Genomic DNA, 18,243 nt, shown 5'->3' with positions numbered 1-18,243 from the left:
AACTCAGCACCACCTTCCTAACCTGCAATCTTCTTCCTGATCTCTCCGCCCCCCACCCACTCTAGCCTATCACCCTCACTTTGACCTCCCTCCACCTATCACATTTCCAATGCCCCTCCCCCAAGTCCCTCCTCCCTACCTTTTATCTTAGCCTGCTGGACACACTTTCCTCATTCCTGAAGAAGGGTTTATGCCCGAAACGTCAATTCTCCTGCTCCTTGGATGCTGCCTGACCTGCGCTTTTCCAGCAACACATTTTCAGCTCTGATCTGCAGTCCTCACTTTCTCCCAGAACTGAAAGATACCAAACATGGTGGGGAAAGAGTGGGTACACATTTTGGGTGAGACCGAAGTCATTTCAATGTTGTACATAGAACATTAGTGCACTACATGCCCTTTAGCCCTCGATGTTGTGCCGGGAATGATCTTAAAATCTTAAGGATTTATCCTGGTTTATTTCGTTATTTGAAACCTACCATGAGATTATAGCCTTGGTACTGCTCAAGATGACAACACTGCCTCCATGTCTCATGTTAGAGTGCTGCCCTGCAATCAGTGCCTGCTATTCAGTATTTAACAATGTGACCAAGGGGAAATCAAACAGTGCCTGAAACATCAAGAGTAAATCAGGAGAGACAAACTGGGACTCGGTTGCCCTGTGATCTCCAAGGGATCAGCTAGGCTGCCCTGGGGGAGTTTGGGATGGAAATGCAAATCCTTGCTATACGAGCTGACATAGATCATTCTAATTAGAGCCCTGGGAATGCTTTCAGCTGAAGAACTGAATTCAATTGACTTCAATTGAAGCCCTGGAGTTAACAATTAATAATTATGGCACAAAGTGCTCTTGCTTTTATCAGTACAATGAGCCCGTAAAATGCTAAAACAGGCGCCTGTGAAATGCACTGTAGCCTAGATGTCAGGCACCCAGGATTCCCCATACAGCACACTACCTGTCCATCTTGTCTTGGAGAGCTGCTGATTGACTGAAGGCTGGCTGCTGGCCTGCAGAGGTGACAACCTCTGAGAGAAAACGCCCCTGACTGCTGTTGTCCGTCCATGTTCCAACTAGCGGACAGTCGCAGCAGGCAGGAGCTGACAGTCAAATCACTGACAGACACCACAGTATCGAATGGTCAAGAAATGACTGCAGCTGAAAAAAAATGTTGTCAGGTGCTTAACTCACTCCTACTGCAAGGCATCCATCAACTTAATATAAATGTATTGAAATAGCTGCCAAAGGAATGTGTCCATCTGCTGTAAGCCAAAAGGTTTTCTTGAGCTTGATGAGTAAACTGCAGCAACACTGCATGGTGGGGTTAGGTCAGACAAAGCCCAACTCTCCCAAATACTGCCAATATCCCATCCCATCACTGTATTATGTTAAAGATCATTGTGGTACATCACCAGGGATCAAAGTTACAAAGAGAGATGCTAGAGGCTAAGGTTGGTTTTCACAAGAGTAAGGAGATTATGGAGCAGTCTGATAGGAATCTTCATGTTCATGAAGGTCTGTAATAGCATAAATAGTGATAACATTATAAGAGAGAAATAGAGCTGAAGATGAGACTCACACATTTTCTGTGTTCGAAAAGGACTAAAGTGGATGTCCTGAAATGATTTTTCATCCATACACCAGGTGGCTAGCATTTGGAATTTTATGCAAGAAAACGTTGTAAATTGAATCCATAAATACATTTAAAAGGGAATATTGCTGATAAACAGCAACATTAAAAGATACAGCAAACTTTGATTTAACCCGTACCTTACGAACCAGCACTCTCACTAAACCAGCAAAAAATGATATACCTCAAATACCAGAGAGTTTACTACATTATCGCAATCTCTGCTATGTTCAAGTAATCACTTGGAGGTGTGAGTGAGAAGACTGTCTGCCAATAAGTTTTATTTAAGATAAAGTTGCATTGTTATTTAAGTAACTTACGCTGTAAATAAAGTATAACAGTGATGTGCATACCCCCTACAGTACACTTCTATTACTTAATGTGTGTTTTTAATTGATTGTATGGACCTCTTGATCAAGTGGCACACTTCTGGTCCCATAAGTGCCAGTTAATAAAATGATTGCTGTATTAGGGTGAGTTTGGATGAAATAACAAATGGAGAAAAGCACTGCACAGTCATGATGGGCTGAATAACCTGTTTCTGCACTCTCAATTGTTCATGCTTCTCATCTGCCCCTCTATTCATTCAAATTTGAACAAACCAAAGGTTCAGTAGTTCACATTCTCATCCAAAGTGCAGCACAATTACTCTCCCTGGTCCCTCCAACTCAGCTGCCTTTCAAGATCCTGGCTCTTATTTACAAACAGCACTAAGGCCTTGCTTCATCCGGCTGACCTTACCTCACCCTAACCGGATCCCATCCCAGCTCGTTCAGTCTCCAGATTACTATTTTTGCCCTACATTCCCTCCACACCACCACCTGAGGCTGATCTTTCAGATTATTTGATTGCTGGAATTCTCTTCCAAAACCTCCTTTGTGATCTTTGAAAAGCCTTTCGAAAAATAACCTCTCTGGTTTCTGCTTTAGCTCGTGAGCAGAACGCCTTCCCTTACTTTGTGCTATCAATGTGTCCCGTTGTGAAACATTTCGAAATGTTCATTGTGTGACGAACACGACATAAATGCAAACTGCTGTCAATGTCTCATGCTGTCATGACAAACAGTGAGAAAAGCTGCCACGTCAATTGCTGTTATGTTGGAGCTTTGTGTTTGATCAGTGACAGCATCTCATCTCCCAGTCAGACTGCATCAGCCCTCCTCCAGCTGGACACTGTAATCTTATTTGAACACTTCTGCTCTGGGCAGCTGCAGGTTTTTCCAGCATCTCAAGATCACTCTGTGTTTCTCTGTATTCGTTTTTTCCTCAGCAATTTTCTGAACCATCACCCTCATGACAGTTACAGTTTCAGCTTCCTTATCCTCCCCAATCAGATGATCCAGAACATCACCCTCTTTCACCTGTCAACACAAAGAAAAGAAAGCAAATAATCGTTCAGAACCTGAAACCCACGGGAAACCCACTACTTACACCCGGGGTGCAGGAAGCCTGAAGTTCTGTATTGTACCTCCCACTGTCTTGCAATTTAACCAGAAGGTTGAGAGGAAATATAGACTCCTGCTGATGTTCACTCGAAGCGCATATGCTGGAAAGCTCTGCACATAGTGGTCAGCATTTTGATGGATGGGTTCCACTTGTGGAGGACACTACCCCACATGGTACTCACAAACAGAGAAAACAGAAACAGGAGTAGGCCATTCAGCCCTTCGCACCTGTTCCGCCATTCACTGCGAACATGGCTGATCATCCAACTCTGTCCCCTTTTCCCACTTTCACCTTTACCCGTTGATGTATTTAGTTCTAAGACTACATCTAACTCCTCCTTGGCTTCAACCACCTTCTGTGGCAGAGAATCCTACAGGGTCACCAGTCTCTGGGTGAAGAAATTTCTCCTCAGCTCAGTCGAAAGTGGCCAGCCACACATTCTTAGTCTGTGACCCCTCATTCTGTACAGCCTGGTTATCAGGAAGATCCTGTCTAGTCCTGTTAGGATTTTATAGGTAACAGGCAGCCCATCAACAACTTAAAAATATCAGGGAACATTGGTTGATACTATTTCCTGCTGAAATCTGCTAATTTTATGTAGGAAGTTTTGATATAAATTTTGTTTAATTCCTTTTAGGTTTACTCCTCAGTTATGACACATTAAACTATAATCTAGCATTTAAACAGTGACTACAAACTGATCAGGATCAGCTTTATGTAAATAATGCAGTTGCACAAATAGGCCAAAGGCTAGGAGTTCTGCAGTGAGGAACTCAGCAGTGTGATGGAATACTCCCTACTTGCCTCGATGGGTGCACCTCCAACAACACTCAAGAAGATTGACGCCATCCAGGACAAAGCAACCCACTTGATTGGGACCACATCCATAAACATCAACTCCCTTCACCACCGACGCTCAGTAGCAGCAATGTGTGCCATCTACAAAACGCACTGCAGTAATTCACCGCAGTTGCTTCGACAGCACTTTCCAAAACCTCAAGCAGGAGAAGGACAACTGACGCAGATCAGTTCCTAGTCACTGTTTACATGCCAGATTGTAGTTTTGTATGTCATAATTGAGAAGAACATCACCAAATGCAACATTCCCTCCAAGCCATTCACCGTTCGGACTTGGAACTATATCACTATTTCTTCAGTGTTACTGGGTCAATATCCTCAAATTCCCTCGTTAACCACATTGTGGGTTAATCTAGTGTGCTGGGGTCCTGGTATGGAACTTGTTCCTCCAATCATCTGATTCAGAATCGACAGTACTGAGCCACAACTGACTACAACTATTGTCGACACTCTCTTTGCAAGCTACACGATTGAATAGAGACTGCCAGTTGATTCTGATGATGCCACAAGATGTTTACAGATGCTGACAGTCCAGGGTTGGTAAGCTCAGTTGGTTGGACAGCTGGTTTGTGATGCAGAGCGACACTAACAGTGTGGGTTCAATTCTCAACCTTAACTTTGAGGTGTGGTGACCCTAGGGATAAATCACCACCGGTCACTCTCTCTCTCGGTGATGAGAGAGCAGCTCTATAGTCTTCTAGCACTATCGCAACTTTACCTTTACATTTTGAGCATTTGGCTGATTTTAGTTTAGATTTTCATCAAGTTGGTTCTTTCCCAGTATTTTAAACGTCCACCTTTGAATAACCTGAGAAGTGGGAAATATTTATTGGAAATATTTCCAAACTGAATGTTAAAAATACCCTCTTTTATTCCCACATCAAACAAAGGAAGTACAACTTGGTGGGGCGTGCCTGAGAAATGCTGTCCTGATCAGGAGGGTGTTAGTTCTCAGTGAGGAACTCTCTCTCTTTCTCGAGCGGACCTTGGCGATTGGTGGTCTATAAGAGTGGTGCTTTTAAAAAATGCTCCCTTCCTGTTATATAACTGAGGCAGCAAACTGACAACAGCTGGGAGTGCTCACTGAGAGCTACAGGCTAATCTCATCACCAGCCAGATGATTTCAATCGCTATGGAAGTTAATGATGATAACTATCCACCCACATTGCCCATAATCAGGAATTAGGCAGATTGCTTCAGTGTCAGTTTTGGATGCATGTGGAACAGTTCTATTAGCCAGTTTGCTGTCTAAATACGTTTTAGCTTTAATAAAAACAGTTCTGTAGAATTACAAATCCATTAGGCCATGTGCTGCCTGTTATAACAAAAGGATATTCCCCGCTCCCTCACAATCCTACCACTTCCAAGTGAGCTTTCAAACTTCACAGAGAGGCCTGGCATCCTTAGCTCCCGTCTCAGCCTACATGCAAGCTCAGTGTTGGGAAAAGATCATCCAAATGCTCAAGCTGACTGACCCGAAAAAAATCACAACCCAACAATTAAAACAGGAATTCAATTCCCACTGCTCTGTAAAGCCTGACAAACACTGACCATTTATTTGGGGTGGGGCAGTGAGGGATTGCAAATTTGATTTTTGATTGACAAGCGAGACAGGTGTTACGAAAGATGAGGTAACACTTCTCCCATCAGCTAAAGCTGTAGAGCGATGTTTGGCATTTAAGTGGTTACATTGAGCGCATTTTAAATAAATTGAGGTGAAAACGTAAAACATACCACTTTACTTTTCTTCAGTAACTTCTCTCCGTTCAGTCTCAGGTTGTTACTATAAAAGGAATCTTCTACTTTGCTGCAAAGCAAACCGCAAACTGGTGTTAAGGAGTATGCTGGCTGGTAAAACGTTCAGCCACAGGACCCCACTGCAAATGAAAGCCCAGCTCAGGGTGGTCATGACCAACATCAAAGCTGATCGAACCTCATTTTGAAAGGACACAACTCAGTTCAGCAGACGTGTCTGTGAACACACAGATAAGATCTATACAGCATGCTAACACGAATATGGCAATACGTTAGCTGTCACGGTATGACCCTATACTGCCTGATCAACAGTTATCAACTATGTCACCCAGAACAACTCTTCCTACCCAGAGTGAAAAACAGGAGTACAGAAAGAATCTAAATTGATAAGTGGATATAGCCAGTAAGATGCATGCAAGAGAGCAAAATCTGTAGCATTTTACCATCTCACTTCTAACCTTTACCCCTTTGTACAATCACAGACTCCCTACAGTCCAGATAGAAGCCATTTGGCCCATTGTGTTTGCACCAACCTTCCAAAGACCATCCCACCCAGACCTACTCCAGTCTCTAAAACCCTGCATTTAGCATGGCCAATCCATCTAACCTGCACATCTGCGGGAGGAAACTGGAGCACCCGGAGGAAACCCACGCAGACAGTCGCCCGAGGCTGGAATTGAACATGGGTCCCTGATGCTATGAAGTAGCCGTGCTAACCACTGAGTCACCATGCTGCCCTTACTCCTTCAAGGAAATTCAATATATTGATTAAACATGATTTCCCTTTCACAAAACCAGACTACCTCTTCACAATTTAGGTCATCCTCACCAACCAGTTCAAACCTCAACTGAGCCAGTTCTGCAATTTTGGGATGAGGAATTCACCGGAGCTGACTTATGCAAAATTGATTAATAATCCCGATGACAGCCCCACGACATTAAGACATTATCAGCAGGATCTGCAACTGAAACGGCACTGACATGGTTTGACCTCCCCAAAGACAGGCCACTTACTTCCTCGCTATATCCAGACCAGCTTTCATGATGAGGTCGAATCTGAAAGATGATACTACTTTCTCAAGGTCTTTGTAAGCTTTCGGCTGGATGTCATCACCTTCCTCCTCCTCCACTTCATCCTCATAGTCACTTTTCTCAGGATCATCCTCTTCTTCATCCGACTCCTCTTGTAACATTCGCCTTTTGCCCTTCTTTGAGCTTTTGCTGCTTTTATATCGCACACCTACAAGCAGAGATTTTTGCTGCACTGCCAGCAACTCACAGTGTCTTTGGGATTTGAGCTCAATGACGTCGAGTTTCAGATAAAGGCTCCTTTGGGCCGCTCTCACATTCCATGCTCCATACAGCTCAGGTGATGCATACTTTATCCAAAAGATCCTACAAGTGCTTAACCTCTTCAGAACACGTGTCGTAGAAATCAAGCTGTTCATGCTACCTGGAAAACATGAAAATAGGGACATGTAGCTCTGTTGGAGTTACTGGGTTTTGGATAAGCTGTAAAACTGAGGCACTGTCCGTATGTTCATCTAAACGTAAAAGACTCTAAGGCAATAATTCAAAGAGGCAGAAGGGTGTTATCCCTGGTGTCTTAGTCAGTCTTTAACCTTTTAATCAACGTCTCAGAAACGGACATTTCTGGCCATTTTTACAATGCTGTTAGCAGGTGTTGGCTGAGTGCAAGTGGCTACTATATTTCTAGCATTACAACATTATTACATTTTTTAAATACTTAAACTGGCTGAAAAACTATTGAGTTTTGAAAAGTGCAAGTCCATAAATACAAGTATTTTTTTTCCCCCAAAATGTAAAGATCCACTGAGTGGGTTAATGTTAAATCAGTTTACACAGATAAAGCTAAGCAACAGGTAGGGAGCTTGTGACATTATGGATAGTGCCCATAATGGGTTCTGCTGGGGTCACTCAACTCCTGACCGTTTTTTACAGCTTTGGTTCGAACAGAGACAAAGTAGCTTGATGCCAAGGTGAGAATGACAGCCCTTGACATCAAGGAGATCGAGTAAAACTGGAACAAATGAGTATCAGGGGACAAATTCTTTGTTGGTTGGAGTTATACCTGACACATAGGAAAATGGTTGTGGTAGCTGGAGGTCAAGCATCTCAGCTGCAGCACATCTCTGTAGGAGTTCTCAGGTTGGTGTCCTGGGCCCAAGCATCTTCGACTACCTCATCAATGACTTTCCCTTCACCATAAAGTCAGAAGTGGGGCTGCTTACGGTTGCACAATGTTCCACATTTGTGACCCCTCAGATAGGGAAGTAGTCCATGTTCAAAGGCAATAAGATCTGAACAATATCCAGGCTTTTGCTGACAGGTGGCAAGTAACGTTCTCGCCACACAAATGGTATCTCTAATAAGAGAATCTAAGCATTGCCCCTTGACATTCAATGGTGTTATCATCACTGAATACCTCAGTATCAAAATCATGGGGGTTACAATTGACTATGAACTCAAGTGGACTCACCGCATAAACACAGTGGCTACAAGAGCAGGTTAGAGGCTAGGAATACTGCAGCAAGTAACTCACCTTCTGACTCCTGAAAGCCTGCCTGCCATCTACAAGACATAAGCCAGGAGTGTGATGGACTATTCCCCACTTGCCTGGATGCGAGCAGCTCCAACAACACTGAAGAAGCTTGACACCATTTAGGACAAAGCAGCCCACTTGATTGGCACCATATCCACAAGCACTCATTCTTTCCAACATCAATGCTCAATAGTAGCAGTGTGTACTATCTACAACATACACTGCAAACATTCACCAAAGATCCTCAAACAGAGCTTTCCAAACCCATGACGACTCCCAAGTAGAAGGACAAGGGCAGCAGAGACATGGGAACATCACCAGCTGCAAGCTCCCCTCCAAACCACTCATCAATTTGCCTTGGAAACTTACCATCATTCCTCAACTGTTACTATGCCAATATCCTGGAATTTCCTTCCTAAGGGCATTGTGCATTTACCTACAGGTGAATTGGCCATGCTAAATTGCCCGTAGTGTTAGGTGCAGGGGTAAATGTAGGGAAATGGGTCTGGGTGGGTTGCGCTTCGGCGAGTCGTTGTGGACTTGTTGGGCCGAAGGGCCTGTTTCCACACTGTAAGTAATCTAATCTAATCTAATCTACAGCACATGGACTGCGCTGTTCAAGAAGGTAGCTCACCATCACCTTCTCCAGGGTAACTAGAGACTGACATTAATGCTGGCCCAGCCAATGATGCACACATTCCATAAGTGAATAAAATAAAAAGTTCAGAGAAATTAAGCAAGAACAGCAAGGCAATAGAAATGATGGTTTTAACAATTCTGACACAATATGATACTCAAAAAACCAAAAGAACTGCTGGAAACCAGAAACAAGAAAAGAATTTGCAGAAAAAAAACTCAGCAGGTCTGGCAGCATCTGTGGAGAGAGAGAAAGCAGAGTTAACATTTCAGGTCCAGCAATGTCCTACAGTTCTAAAGAACAGTCAGTGGACCTGAAGTGTCATCAATACAATGGCATGTGGTCAGAGCGAATGCATTTAGTCCTGTCTCCTAGATCAGTAGATTTCAGAAAACAACGTGTGACTTGATTTAATTCTGAGAAGTAAAAGGAGGCATGGGGAAGAGAATAATTTGGGAAATAGTGACCATAAGATAGTTAGGCTCAGTGTAAAAAAAACAAAAAGAATCAGTCACTGAGAATGGTGACAGATTGGAAAAGGGCAAAGACCAGTGGTATGTCTCCAAATTCATTTGCTAAGAAGGTGAACAAACAGATTGAAGGAACAGTCATTGGAAACCTTGAAATACAGGACAGACAGAATGGTAATCAAACAAGAACATAAAATGCATTCCTAAGACATTAAAGCATCAAAGATTAAAGAATTAAGCAGAAACTTTGGGTTGGCCAGTGCAAGGAAAACCTCGAGGAATAAATGAAATATAATGCAGTAATAAAATAGGCTATAAGACAATATTTAAGAAGGGTGGCATTGAACAAACAGGAATAAAATGACTTGCATAGGCACTTTAAAAAGAATTATCAAAAGGAAAGGAGGACTGCTTAGGGGTGAAGAAGATTCTCATTTAGGAGGATGAAAGGATATTAAGTCGATATTTTACATCAACTTTGACAAATGAGCAAGGAAATGAAGATGTAAATGATTCGGAGATGCCGGTGTTGGACTGGGGTGTACAAAGTTAAAAATCACACAAAACCAGGTTATAGTCCAACAGATTTAATTGGAAGCACACTAGCTTTCGGAGCGATGCTCCTTCATCTGGTGACTGTCACCTGATGAAGGAGCGTCGCTCCGAAAGCTAGTGTGCTTCCAATTAAACCTGTTGGACTATAACCTGGTGTTGTGTGATTTTTAAAGATGTAAATGCATTAGGATAGCATGTAACATGTTACAGAGAACTGAAAAAAATGAACATGCATAAGTCATGTCCTAAGGACATAGCAATGGGTTTCATAGTTAAATTACTTTTGATTAATGTAATGTAGGCAAATGCAGAAATTACTGTGTACATATCACATGCAGCAATGATAGAACTGCCAACAGTGGGTCTTGAACCTTTGACCTTTTACTCAGAGGTAAGACTGACTCACTGAGCCAAATGAAAACTGGAATTAGTTTGCACTGAGAGTTACTGAGCATAGCGCAAACTGTCTAATTCATTGGACTCTAATCTAATGGTTTACATTTTACACAATTGAAGGATGTCCAGGAGGAGGCAAGAGGGGCTCAGACCAATTATATCAATTGTCCTCAAATGTGCAATTTCTTCCATGGGCCTGGAATGGAGCCAAAGTAAAATTTTAGGTTAAATTACTTACAATGTGGAAATAGGCCCTTCGGCCCAACAAGTCCACACCAACCCTCCGAAGAGCAACCCACCCAGACCCATTCCCCTACATTTACCCCATCACCTAACACTACGGGCAATTTAGCATGGCCAATATACTTAACCTGCACATTTTTGGACTGTGGGAGGAAACTGGAACATCCGGAGGAAACCCACGCAGACACGGGGAGAATGTGATTTGAAGAACACTACGGGCAATTTAGCATGGCCAATACACTTAACCTGCACATTTTTGGACTGTGGGAGGAAACTGGAACATCCGGAGGAAACCCATGCAGACACGGGGAGAATGTGATTTGAAGAGGGAGAAAATGATGAAACCGGCAATGTAGACTAACTAGTTAAACATTAGATGAGGAGAAACTCTTGGAATCTGTAAATTGAGATAAAATTATTGAATGTGCTTTGATTACTCAGGCAGCCAGCACATACTTGTTAAAGGCAGGTCACCTTTTAGAAACACTGTAATGTTTTTGAAGAAGTGACTGATTGGAATAGGCAAAGCTGAAAATTTGAATTTTTCAGAAGATTGCAACAAACTTTAAAAACATTTTCAAGTTAAAACATTGACTGCCTCACCAGTGGTGGTTCTATTTAGAAAATCGAAGTTTAGTGAATGATGGAACAATTTTAAACATTGATCAGAAATAATTTTGATGACAACAATAAACAGTTCCTTCCAGTTTGATAGGGCAGCACAGGACAAACATCTGTGACAGTCCCTGACAACTGAACATGAAAGGGGTATTTGAGGCTTCTGGTACAATGCAGATTACTTTACATCTAATATTTACATAGGGCTAGTTATATTCATAGGGAGCAAAAAAGACTTCCTGGGGGTTTGTTGATCGTATGGTCAATAAAAGGAAGAAATTGCTAAAAGGTTTCTGTGTCAGTGGATCAGACCAACTTCTGTTGTTCCAGCTGCTTGGGACAGGAGATGGTGCGAGGCAGGTCTGGCTGAATTACTGAATAAACTCAACTTCAGAAAATAAAATTTCTTTTTGTAGTAATAAAAATCTCCCGCTTCCAATTCACCCTCCTCGTCTTAAGATGAGTGCCAGCTTGCCTTTTGACAAGCATCTGAAATGATGGGATGTTACCATAGCAACAGCACACTGAGTGGATCTAAGAGAATTGCTGGCTTTGTAGATGCTTTGACCGAGCCAAGGCTGTCGCATCATGGCACTGACTCCCTCTGCTTCAGTGTGCGGTGTTGGCAATTGAACTGCCTCCCCTGGGATTCTCTCTCTCTCGAACGCCAACCCCACACGTGTTCACAGATCATGTCTCTCTGCCCTGCCTGAACCAGCAGTACCACACTGCCACTTATAGGAGAAAAACAGACATACACAAAAGGGAAGAAACATGAGCACTTAAATAATTATGTTAAAAAGGCATCTCATCATAGACGCACAGAGTGTCTATTTTGCTGGAAAATAATATCAGACAAATGCAAAACTTAGCACCAATTTCCAAACTTGACTCATACACGACAGCTAATTGAGGAATGACGGTGTATGTTCTATATAACACCAATACTGGAGGCATAATATACCCACTGAAGTTGATTCCTACTAGGTTAGAAAATGTCATGTAGTGTGAACATGAATGCTGACTTGTTTAATGTTACCTGAACTCTCAGTGTAGATTACACGCATAAAAATTGCTTCCAGGTGCTCATTAATAAAATAATATTTACTGTGGAGTTCAAGGCGAGGCATTTTTCAACTCTGAATTTTTTAGGTCCTTGCTAGGATTTTGATGATCTATGATGGTTATCCTACTGATTTAGTGACTATGTTCTAATTGAATGATAATTCACATCTTCCTTCTAGAAACAACATGCTCTACAAATAAGCACATGAGTGAGTACCCTGATGACTTAATGCTGTTACAATGTACAGTGCAGCACCAATGTGAACTCATAAAGCAAAACCTTCTGAGCAATATTTCGGACCTGTGTTTACAGCAAGCGAGGGAATAGCACAAATGGTAAACTGTGAACTGAAAGATGGTTAATGTCAGCAGCCCAATACTGCAGGGAGAAAGTGAGAGAAGTCGGAATAAAAACCTAAAATGCTGGAAACACTCAGCAGGTGCTATCTGTGCAAGTGCTGGAGATGCCCTTTTACCCCCTCACTTTCCAAGGTCCCAAGTACTACTTCCAAGTGAAAGATCATTGTCCTGCATTTCTGTCAAACTAGGTGACCATACTGACTGTGCTGTCTCTACACTGTAAAGACCAAACACAGACTTGGTGACTGCTCTGTGCAATACCTCCACTCAGTTTGTATACACAACCCTGAGCTTCTGGGGACCGCCATTATAACTTTTCACTTTTTCTCACCTGACATCTCTATCCTCAGCCTCTGCAGTGATCCTGTGAATGACTCAGGGCACCTTTCATTTAAACACTTTAGTCTTCCCGACAACACTGCATTCCACCATTTCATGCAGGAGTCTTTGGCCTCATTTTGTTCTGTTCTCTTTGCAGCTTTTAGTTATACGGCCTTAAGTTTCTGTTTGCTTCAAGGTAGCAGCTGCTCATAACATGCCATTCACACATCTTTCGTTCCTTTACCTGTTAATTCTACTTCCTTTGGCCTTGCCCTACTGACCCCTTTGTCAATTGATCACACTTATCACAGACCTACCCTTCTGTTCTTTGTCCAACCGCCCCTTTTATTTGCTTAAAACTAATAATATTTTCCAGTTCTGTTGAAAGGTCATCGATGAGGAACGTTAACTGTTTCTGTCTCCATAAATGCTGCCTGACTACAGAATATTTCCAGCATCAATGGTATTTTTGCTTTTATATTAGTGAAGAGATGTTGGCTTAGTGATGGCATTCAGTAAAGCTGTCATCTTCTGCCAAAGTTAAAGCAGGATAGAATGCAGGTCACCACGGCTGGGTAGGATTCTGACCTCTGGGTAATACTGGCATTGTTCATGAAAAATATTTATTGAAAGGCTTTAATGGTCATTCCTGTACAATGCAAGTTTGAGGCTCCATACACTGGAGGACGGTACAATTACAAAATTTAAAAGGCAACTGGATGCGTATATGAATAAGAAGGGGTTTAGAGGGTTATCGGCCAAATACTGGCAAATGGGACTAGATTAATTTCGGATATTTGATCAGCATTGATGAGTTGGACTGAAGGGTCTGTTTCCATGCTGTACATCTCAATGATTTTTATGTCAAAGAATTGTGTGGGAGTGAGAGAATGCTTTTGGCATTGCTGAACACCTACGAAAGAAAAAAGATCAATTTGAAAAATAAACTTCAGCCCAATTTATAAATGAGGCAACTTTACTGCTCCTTTTGTATAGGAAAAGGCCTCCAAGTGATTCAGAAAGGCACAGTCAAAAACAAAGTGGGGCAAAAGGAGGAGGATATTAGGAAGGGCAAAAATTAGTTGGATTTTGGAATTTGAACAAAATCTTAGACATGAAGGAGATCTGAAACAAAGATAGAAAATTCTGGAGAAACTCAACAGGTCTGTCAGGATCTATACAGAGAGAAACAGAGGTAACAATTCAAATCCTTGTATGACTGAAGAAAACAGTCGCACCCCTCCATAAATGTCAAAATTCAAAAAAAGCTGCAGAGTTCCCAACTTCAGGAACAACACTCTCGACAACGCCCTCGTCACAGAACTATGGAATCCCTCCAGTGTGGATAAAGATCATTCAGGCCATCGAAGCTGCACTGACCATCCGGAGAGCATCCCACCCAGAACTACACCCCTGCTCTATCCCTATAATCCCACACTCACCATGGCTAATCCACCTAATTTACACATCACGGACACAACAATGTTGCCTGGCTAATCCACATAACGTGCACATCGTCGGACTGTGGGAGGAAACCCTCGCAGACGGGGAGAACACGTAAACTCCACACACACATGGATTGGACAGCAATGTCCAAGGCCAGAGTGCAGTGTCAAAATGGGATCATCTGTGCAATACCATCTCTAACTCTGCACCCACAGGAAAACAAATCAGAGGGACGCTGACCATTTTGAGACCTTTTGAGCTGGAAATGTGCCAGTTCCAGCAACCATAAAGAGAATCCCCCATAAAGCACAAGCAAAGCCCCAGCAAACAAAATCGAGATGCTCTCAGACTGCTCAGCACAGAGACTCCAGCAATATGAGCAACCTCCCCCTGGCAATTGTTGACAGCTTCATACATCCCGGATCAACAATGATCCATCCTTTGATGTTGAAATCAACACCAGGATTGCCAAGGCAACAGCTTTCATGTCAAAATTGAGAGGTCACAACACTAACCTAACCGAAAATGCAATGCTCCATGTGTCAGGCTTGTACCATCAACACTCTCCTTACAGTGAAGCACAAACAACTTGTGCAGGACAAGAGGACAAACTGAAGTCCTTACTACTGACCAGAGTGCCTGGAGATATGCAGAGAACGCATGGAAAAAGCAGAGGTCAAAAAAGAAATGACCAAGTAGCAAAAAAGACAGTTGGCTGGAATGAAAAAGACATAATATTAACTCAGACTGTGTAAGCTAATGGAAGGAGCTGACACTCATGAATGAGCCCCTACAATACCCAATATTCAATCCAGACACAGGCAGGGACCACATGGTATGACTTCAAATGACAGTCCAGCCAACAAGGCACTGAAATATGAGGGGCATGGATAGGATAAATAGACAAAGTCTTTTCCATGGGGTCGGGGAGTCCAGAACTTGAGAGCATAGATTTACGGTGAGAGGGGAAAGATATAAAAGAGACCTAAGTGGCAACTTTTTCATGAGAGTGTGAAACATGTATGGAATGAGTTGTCAGAGGAAGTGATGGAGGCTAGTGCAATTACAACATTTAAAGGGCATTTGGATAAGTATATGAATAGGAAGGGATTAGAAGGATATGGGCCAAGTGCTGGCAGGTGGGACTAAAATGGGTTTGGATATCTGGTCAGCATGAATGGGTTGGACCGAAGAGTCTGTTTCCACGCTGTACATCTCTATGACTCCATGATATGATAGTCTCATTCAGTCGAGTGTTTGTTACAGTAATTCCCAATTGCTGCATCCAGCACATGGAAGGACAATGTGACAAACACATGGAGGTTTACAATTGTAAGACACAATTCATAGCAAATGTTTACAGTGTGATGTAACTGAAATTATACATTAACTTGAGCGGGTTCGTGCTCTGTAATCCTTTTGGGATCTTTCCTGCTTGCCTGCATTTCTGTAGAAACTTGATGTCTGTGTCGATATGTGCGGTCTTCTTGGAGATCCTCTCCACTTTAAGTCAGCAGTTAGTGGTGTCAATAGTAGTCATGATTTGGAGATGCCGGTGTTGGACTGGGGTGTACAAAGTTAAAAATCACACAACACCAGGTTATAGTCCAACAGGTTTAATTGGAAGCACTAGGGTTCGGAGCACTGCTCCTTCATTAGGTGGTTGTGCAGTGCCTTCAATTAAACCTGTTGGACTATAACCTGGTGTTGTATGATTTTTAACTTTGTCCACCCCAGTCCAACACCGGCATCTCCAAATCATGACTACTATTGACACCACTAACTGCTGACTTAAAGTGGAGAGGATCTCCAAGAAGATGGCACATATCGACACAGACATCAAGTTTCTACAGAAACGCAGGCAAAAAGGATTACGGATCACGAAGCCGCTCAAGTCAATGTATAATTTCAGTTCCATCACACTGTAAACTTTTGCTATAAATTCTGTGTCTTACAATTGTGTACTCCACAACCACCTGATGAAGGAGCAGCACTCCGAAAGCTAGTGCTTCCAAATAAACCTGTTGGACTATAACCTGGTGTTGTGCGATTTTTAACTTTGTACACCCCAGTCCAGCACCAGCATCTCCAAAACATGGAAGTTCTGTAATTCTAAAATTCTAACTCCAAAACCTGCCCCTCCGTTACATAAAAGGGGAAGAGTTTTGTCATGGAAGAGGTATGGAATCAAATGTTGACTTCATGCTGAAATGGGACATGAGGTCATGACAGTCATGTTCTGAGTGAGGAGCTGGTCAGTGAAGGGGCTGTTGGAGATGTTGAGGGCACCAGGGCTATGGTATGGACTGACTCAGGAATACCAGCTGCAGAGGTTGTGTTAAAAGATCACTGATATGAACTTCCCCTTCACCCCATTAGATGACTGCTGGACGTGGACAGCATTTTATGATTTTATTGCAAAATCTGGAACTCCTGACCAAGATCTGCACTATCAACACCTGAACTGCAGAGGCTGAAGAACCACTATCACTTCATCATCAATAGGGATAAGAGTGTAAAAGTATCCTTCTGCCAGCCAATCACCCACATTTTGAACAGAAGTGAATTTTTCAATAAACCCAGCTACATTCCGCTCAATTAAATCAAATGGAAAAGGTGACATCTAGCCAGGGTCACTTAATTACGAAATAAAAACATCCAGACGGTGACAATCTCGAGTTAATACACGCGAAAGTGGGGATTCTAAAAGATCACAACCTCTACATTCTTGTACAAGAATAACTTTAAAATCTAGCAGCCAATTTCAACACACTGGAGTAGCGGTGTGGTATGGCCTAACTACATCTCAGAGAGTTCCTGGATAACTTCTTATAATTGCGACAATATTTTGCACGGAAACACTAACAAACAGAAAGAAAGGGCAAAAGGAAAGGCCGCAGATATTTGGAGTAGGCCTACAGGAGAGACTGCTCCAGCTCAGGGTTAACTCTAACATTGTAACGAGTAACTCTGCACGCAACAACCTTACCTGTTACCAGTTGCAACATACATTTCTTTTTTTCTTTCTTTCTTTCTCGTACTTGCTCCTTGATCTTTTCACTTACCCTCAATTGCACGGCGAGTGCACCACAGCACGAAGCAAGCAAGATGAGCTTCCCAGCATAAGTGCCTGACTCACAAGCTCCTCTGCAGGGAGAAATGTGCAACCGCTAACAAATACTGGGTACTGTACTGAAGTTCAGCTCTGCAGCGCCGTTACCCTGCATTCGTAAGATTCATACAGCGCAGAAAAGGCCCTCTGCACTGACATAGCTACCACCAAAACTGTGCCAATCCCAATTTCCTGCTGTTGTCCCATATCCCTGAATGTCATGTTTCAAGTACTCATCCAAATGAATTGTGCTGGACCCCTCATTGCATTCGCAGCAAAAAAAAACCTGTAATACAGAACATCCACCTTCAGAAAACAGTTTAGTAGAATACTAATTTTAGATACTAAATAAGACCGTGGTTCATAAGGTATAGGAGCAGAATTAGGCCATTCGGCCCATTTCGTGTTCCATGACTGTTTCTCAACTCCATTCTTCTGTGTTCTTCCCGGTAACCCTATAACCCCTTATCGATCAAGGACCTATCTAGCTCTGTCTTAAATACCTGGTCTCCACAGCCCTCTGCCGCATTGTTTTCCACAGGTTAACCACTTGCTGGCTGAAGATATTCCTCCTCTTCTCAGTTCTAAAAGGTCATTGCTTCACTCTGAGGCTGTGCCCTCAGGTCCCAGTCTCTCTCTCTGGTGGAAACATCTCCATATCCCTTCTATCCAGGCCTCTCAGTACTCGGTAAGTCTCAAGGAGATCCCACACCATTCTGTCAACTCCATCGAGTACACACCCAGAGTCCTCAACCACCTCTCATATGTTAAGCC

General features: G+C 42.7%; 1 protein-coding gene across 1 annotated transcript; it reads right to left on the bottom strand.

Annotated features, from left to right (window-relative positions):
• Positions 1 to 220: 220 nt before the first annotated feature.
• On the bottom strand, positions 221 to 17,526 carry mtres1 (mitochondrial transcription rescue factor 1). Its single transcript, XM_043687055.1, has 4 exons — positions 17,347 to 17,526; positions 6,698 to 7,136; positions 5,663 to 5,735; positions 221 to 2,985 (listed from the first exon to the last, which is right to left on the bottom strand). Exons 1-4 carry the CDS (start codon positions 17,363 to 17,365, stop codon positions 2,806 to 2,808), a joined length of 711 nt encoding a protein of 236 aa, XP_043542990.1. The 5' UTR covers positions 17,366 to 17,526; the 3' UTR covers positions 221 to 2,805.
• Positions 17,527 to 18,243: the final 717 nt, after the last annotated feature.

This window comes from Chiloscyllium plagiosum, chromosome 3 (assembly GCF_004010195.1).
Source record: "Chiloscyllium plagiosum isolate BGI_BamShark_2017 chromosome 3, ASM401019v2, whole genome shotgun sequence".
Lineage (NCBI taxonomy): Eukaryota > Metazoa > Chordata > Chondrichthyes > Orectolobiformes > Hemiscylliidae > Chiloscyllium > Chiloscyllium plagiosum.
The sequence above is the reverse complement of the archived record's forward strand: the minus strand, read 5'-3'. Positions and strand labels throughout refer to the sequence as shown.

Bases quoted from the DNA above. Each gene is read 5' to 3' on its own strand.
- mtres1 (XM_043687055.1), bottom strand. The intron at 5,736-6,697 runs GTAAGTGGCCTG...TTTGCTTTGCAG, and splicing joins GGTCTGGATATAGCGAGGAA to CAAAGTAGAAGATTCCTTTT. The intron at 2,986-5,662 runs GTATGTTTTACG...TTGTGTTGACAG, and splicing joins TACTGAAGAAAAGTAAAGTG to GTGAAAGAGGGTGATGTTCT.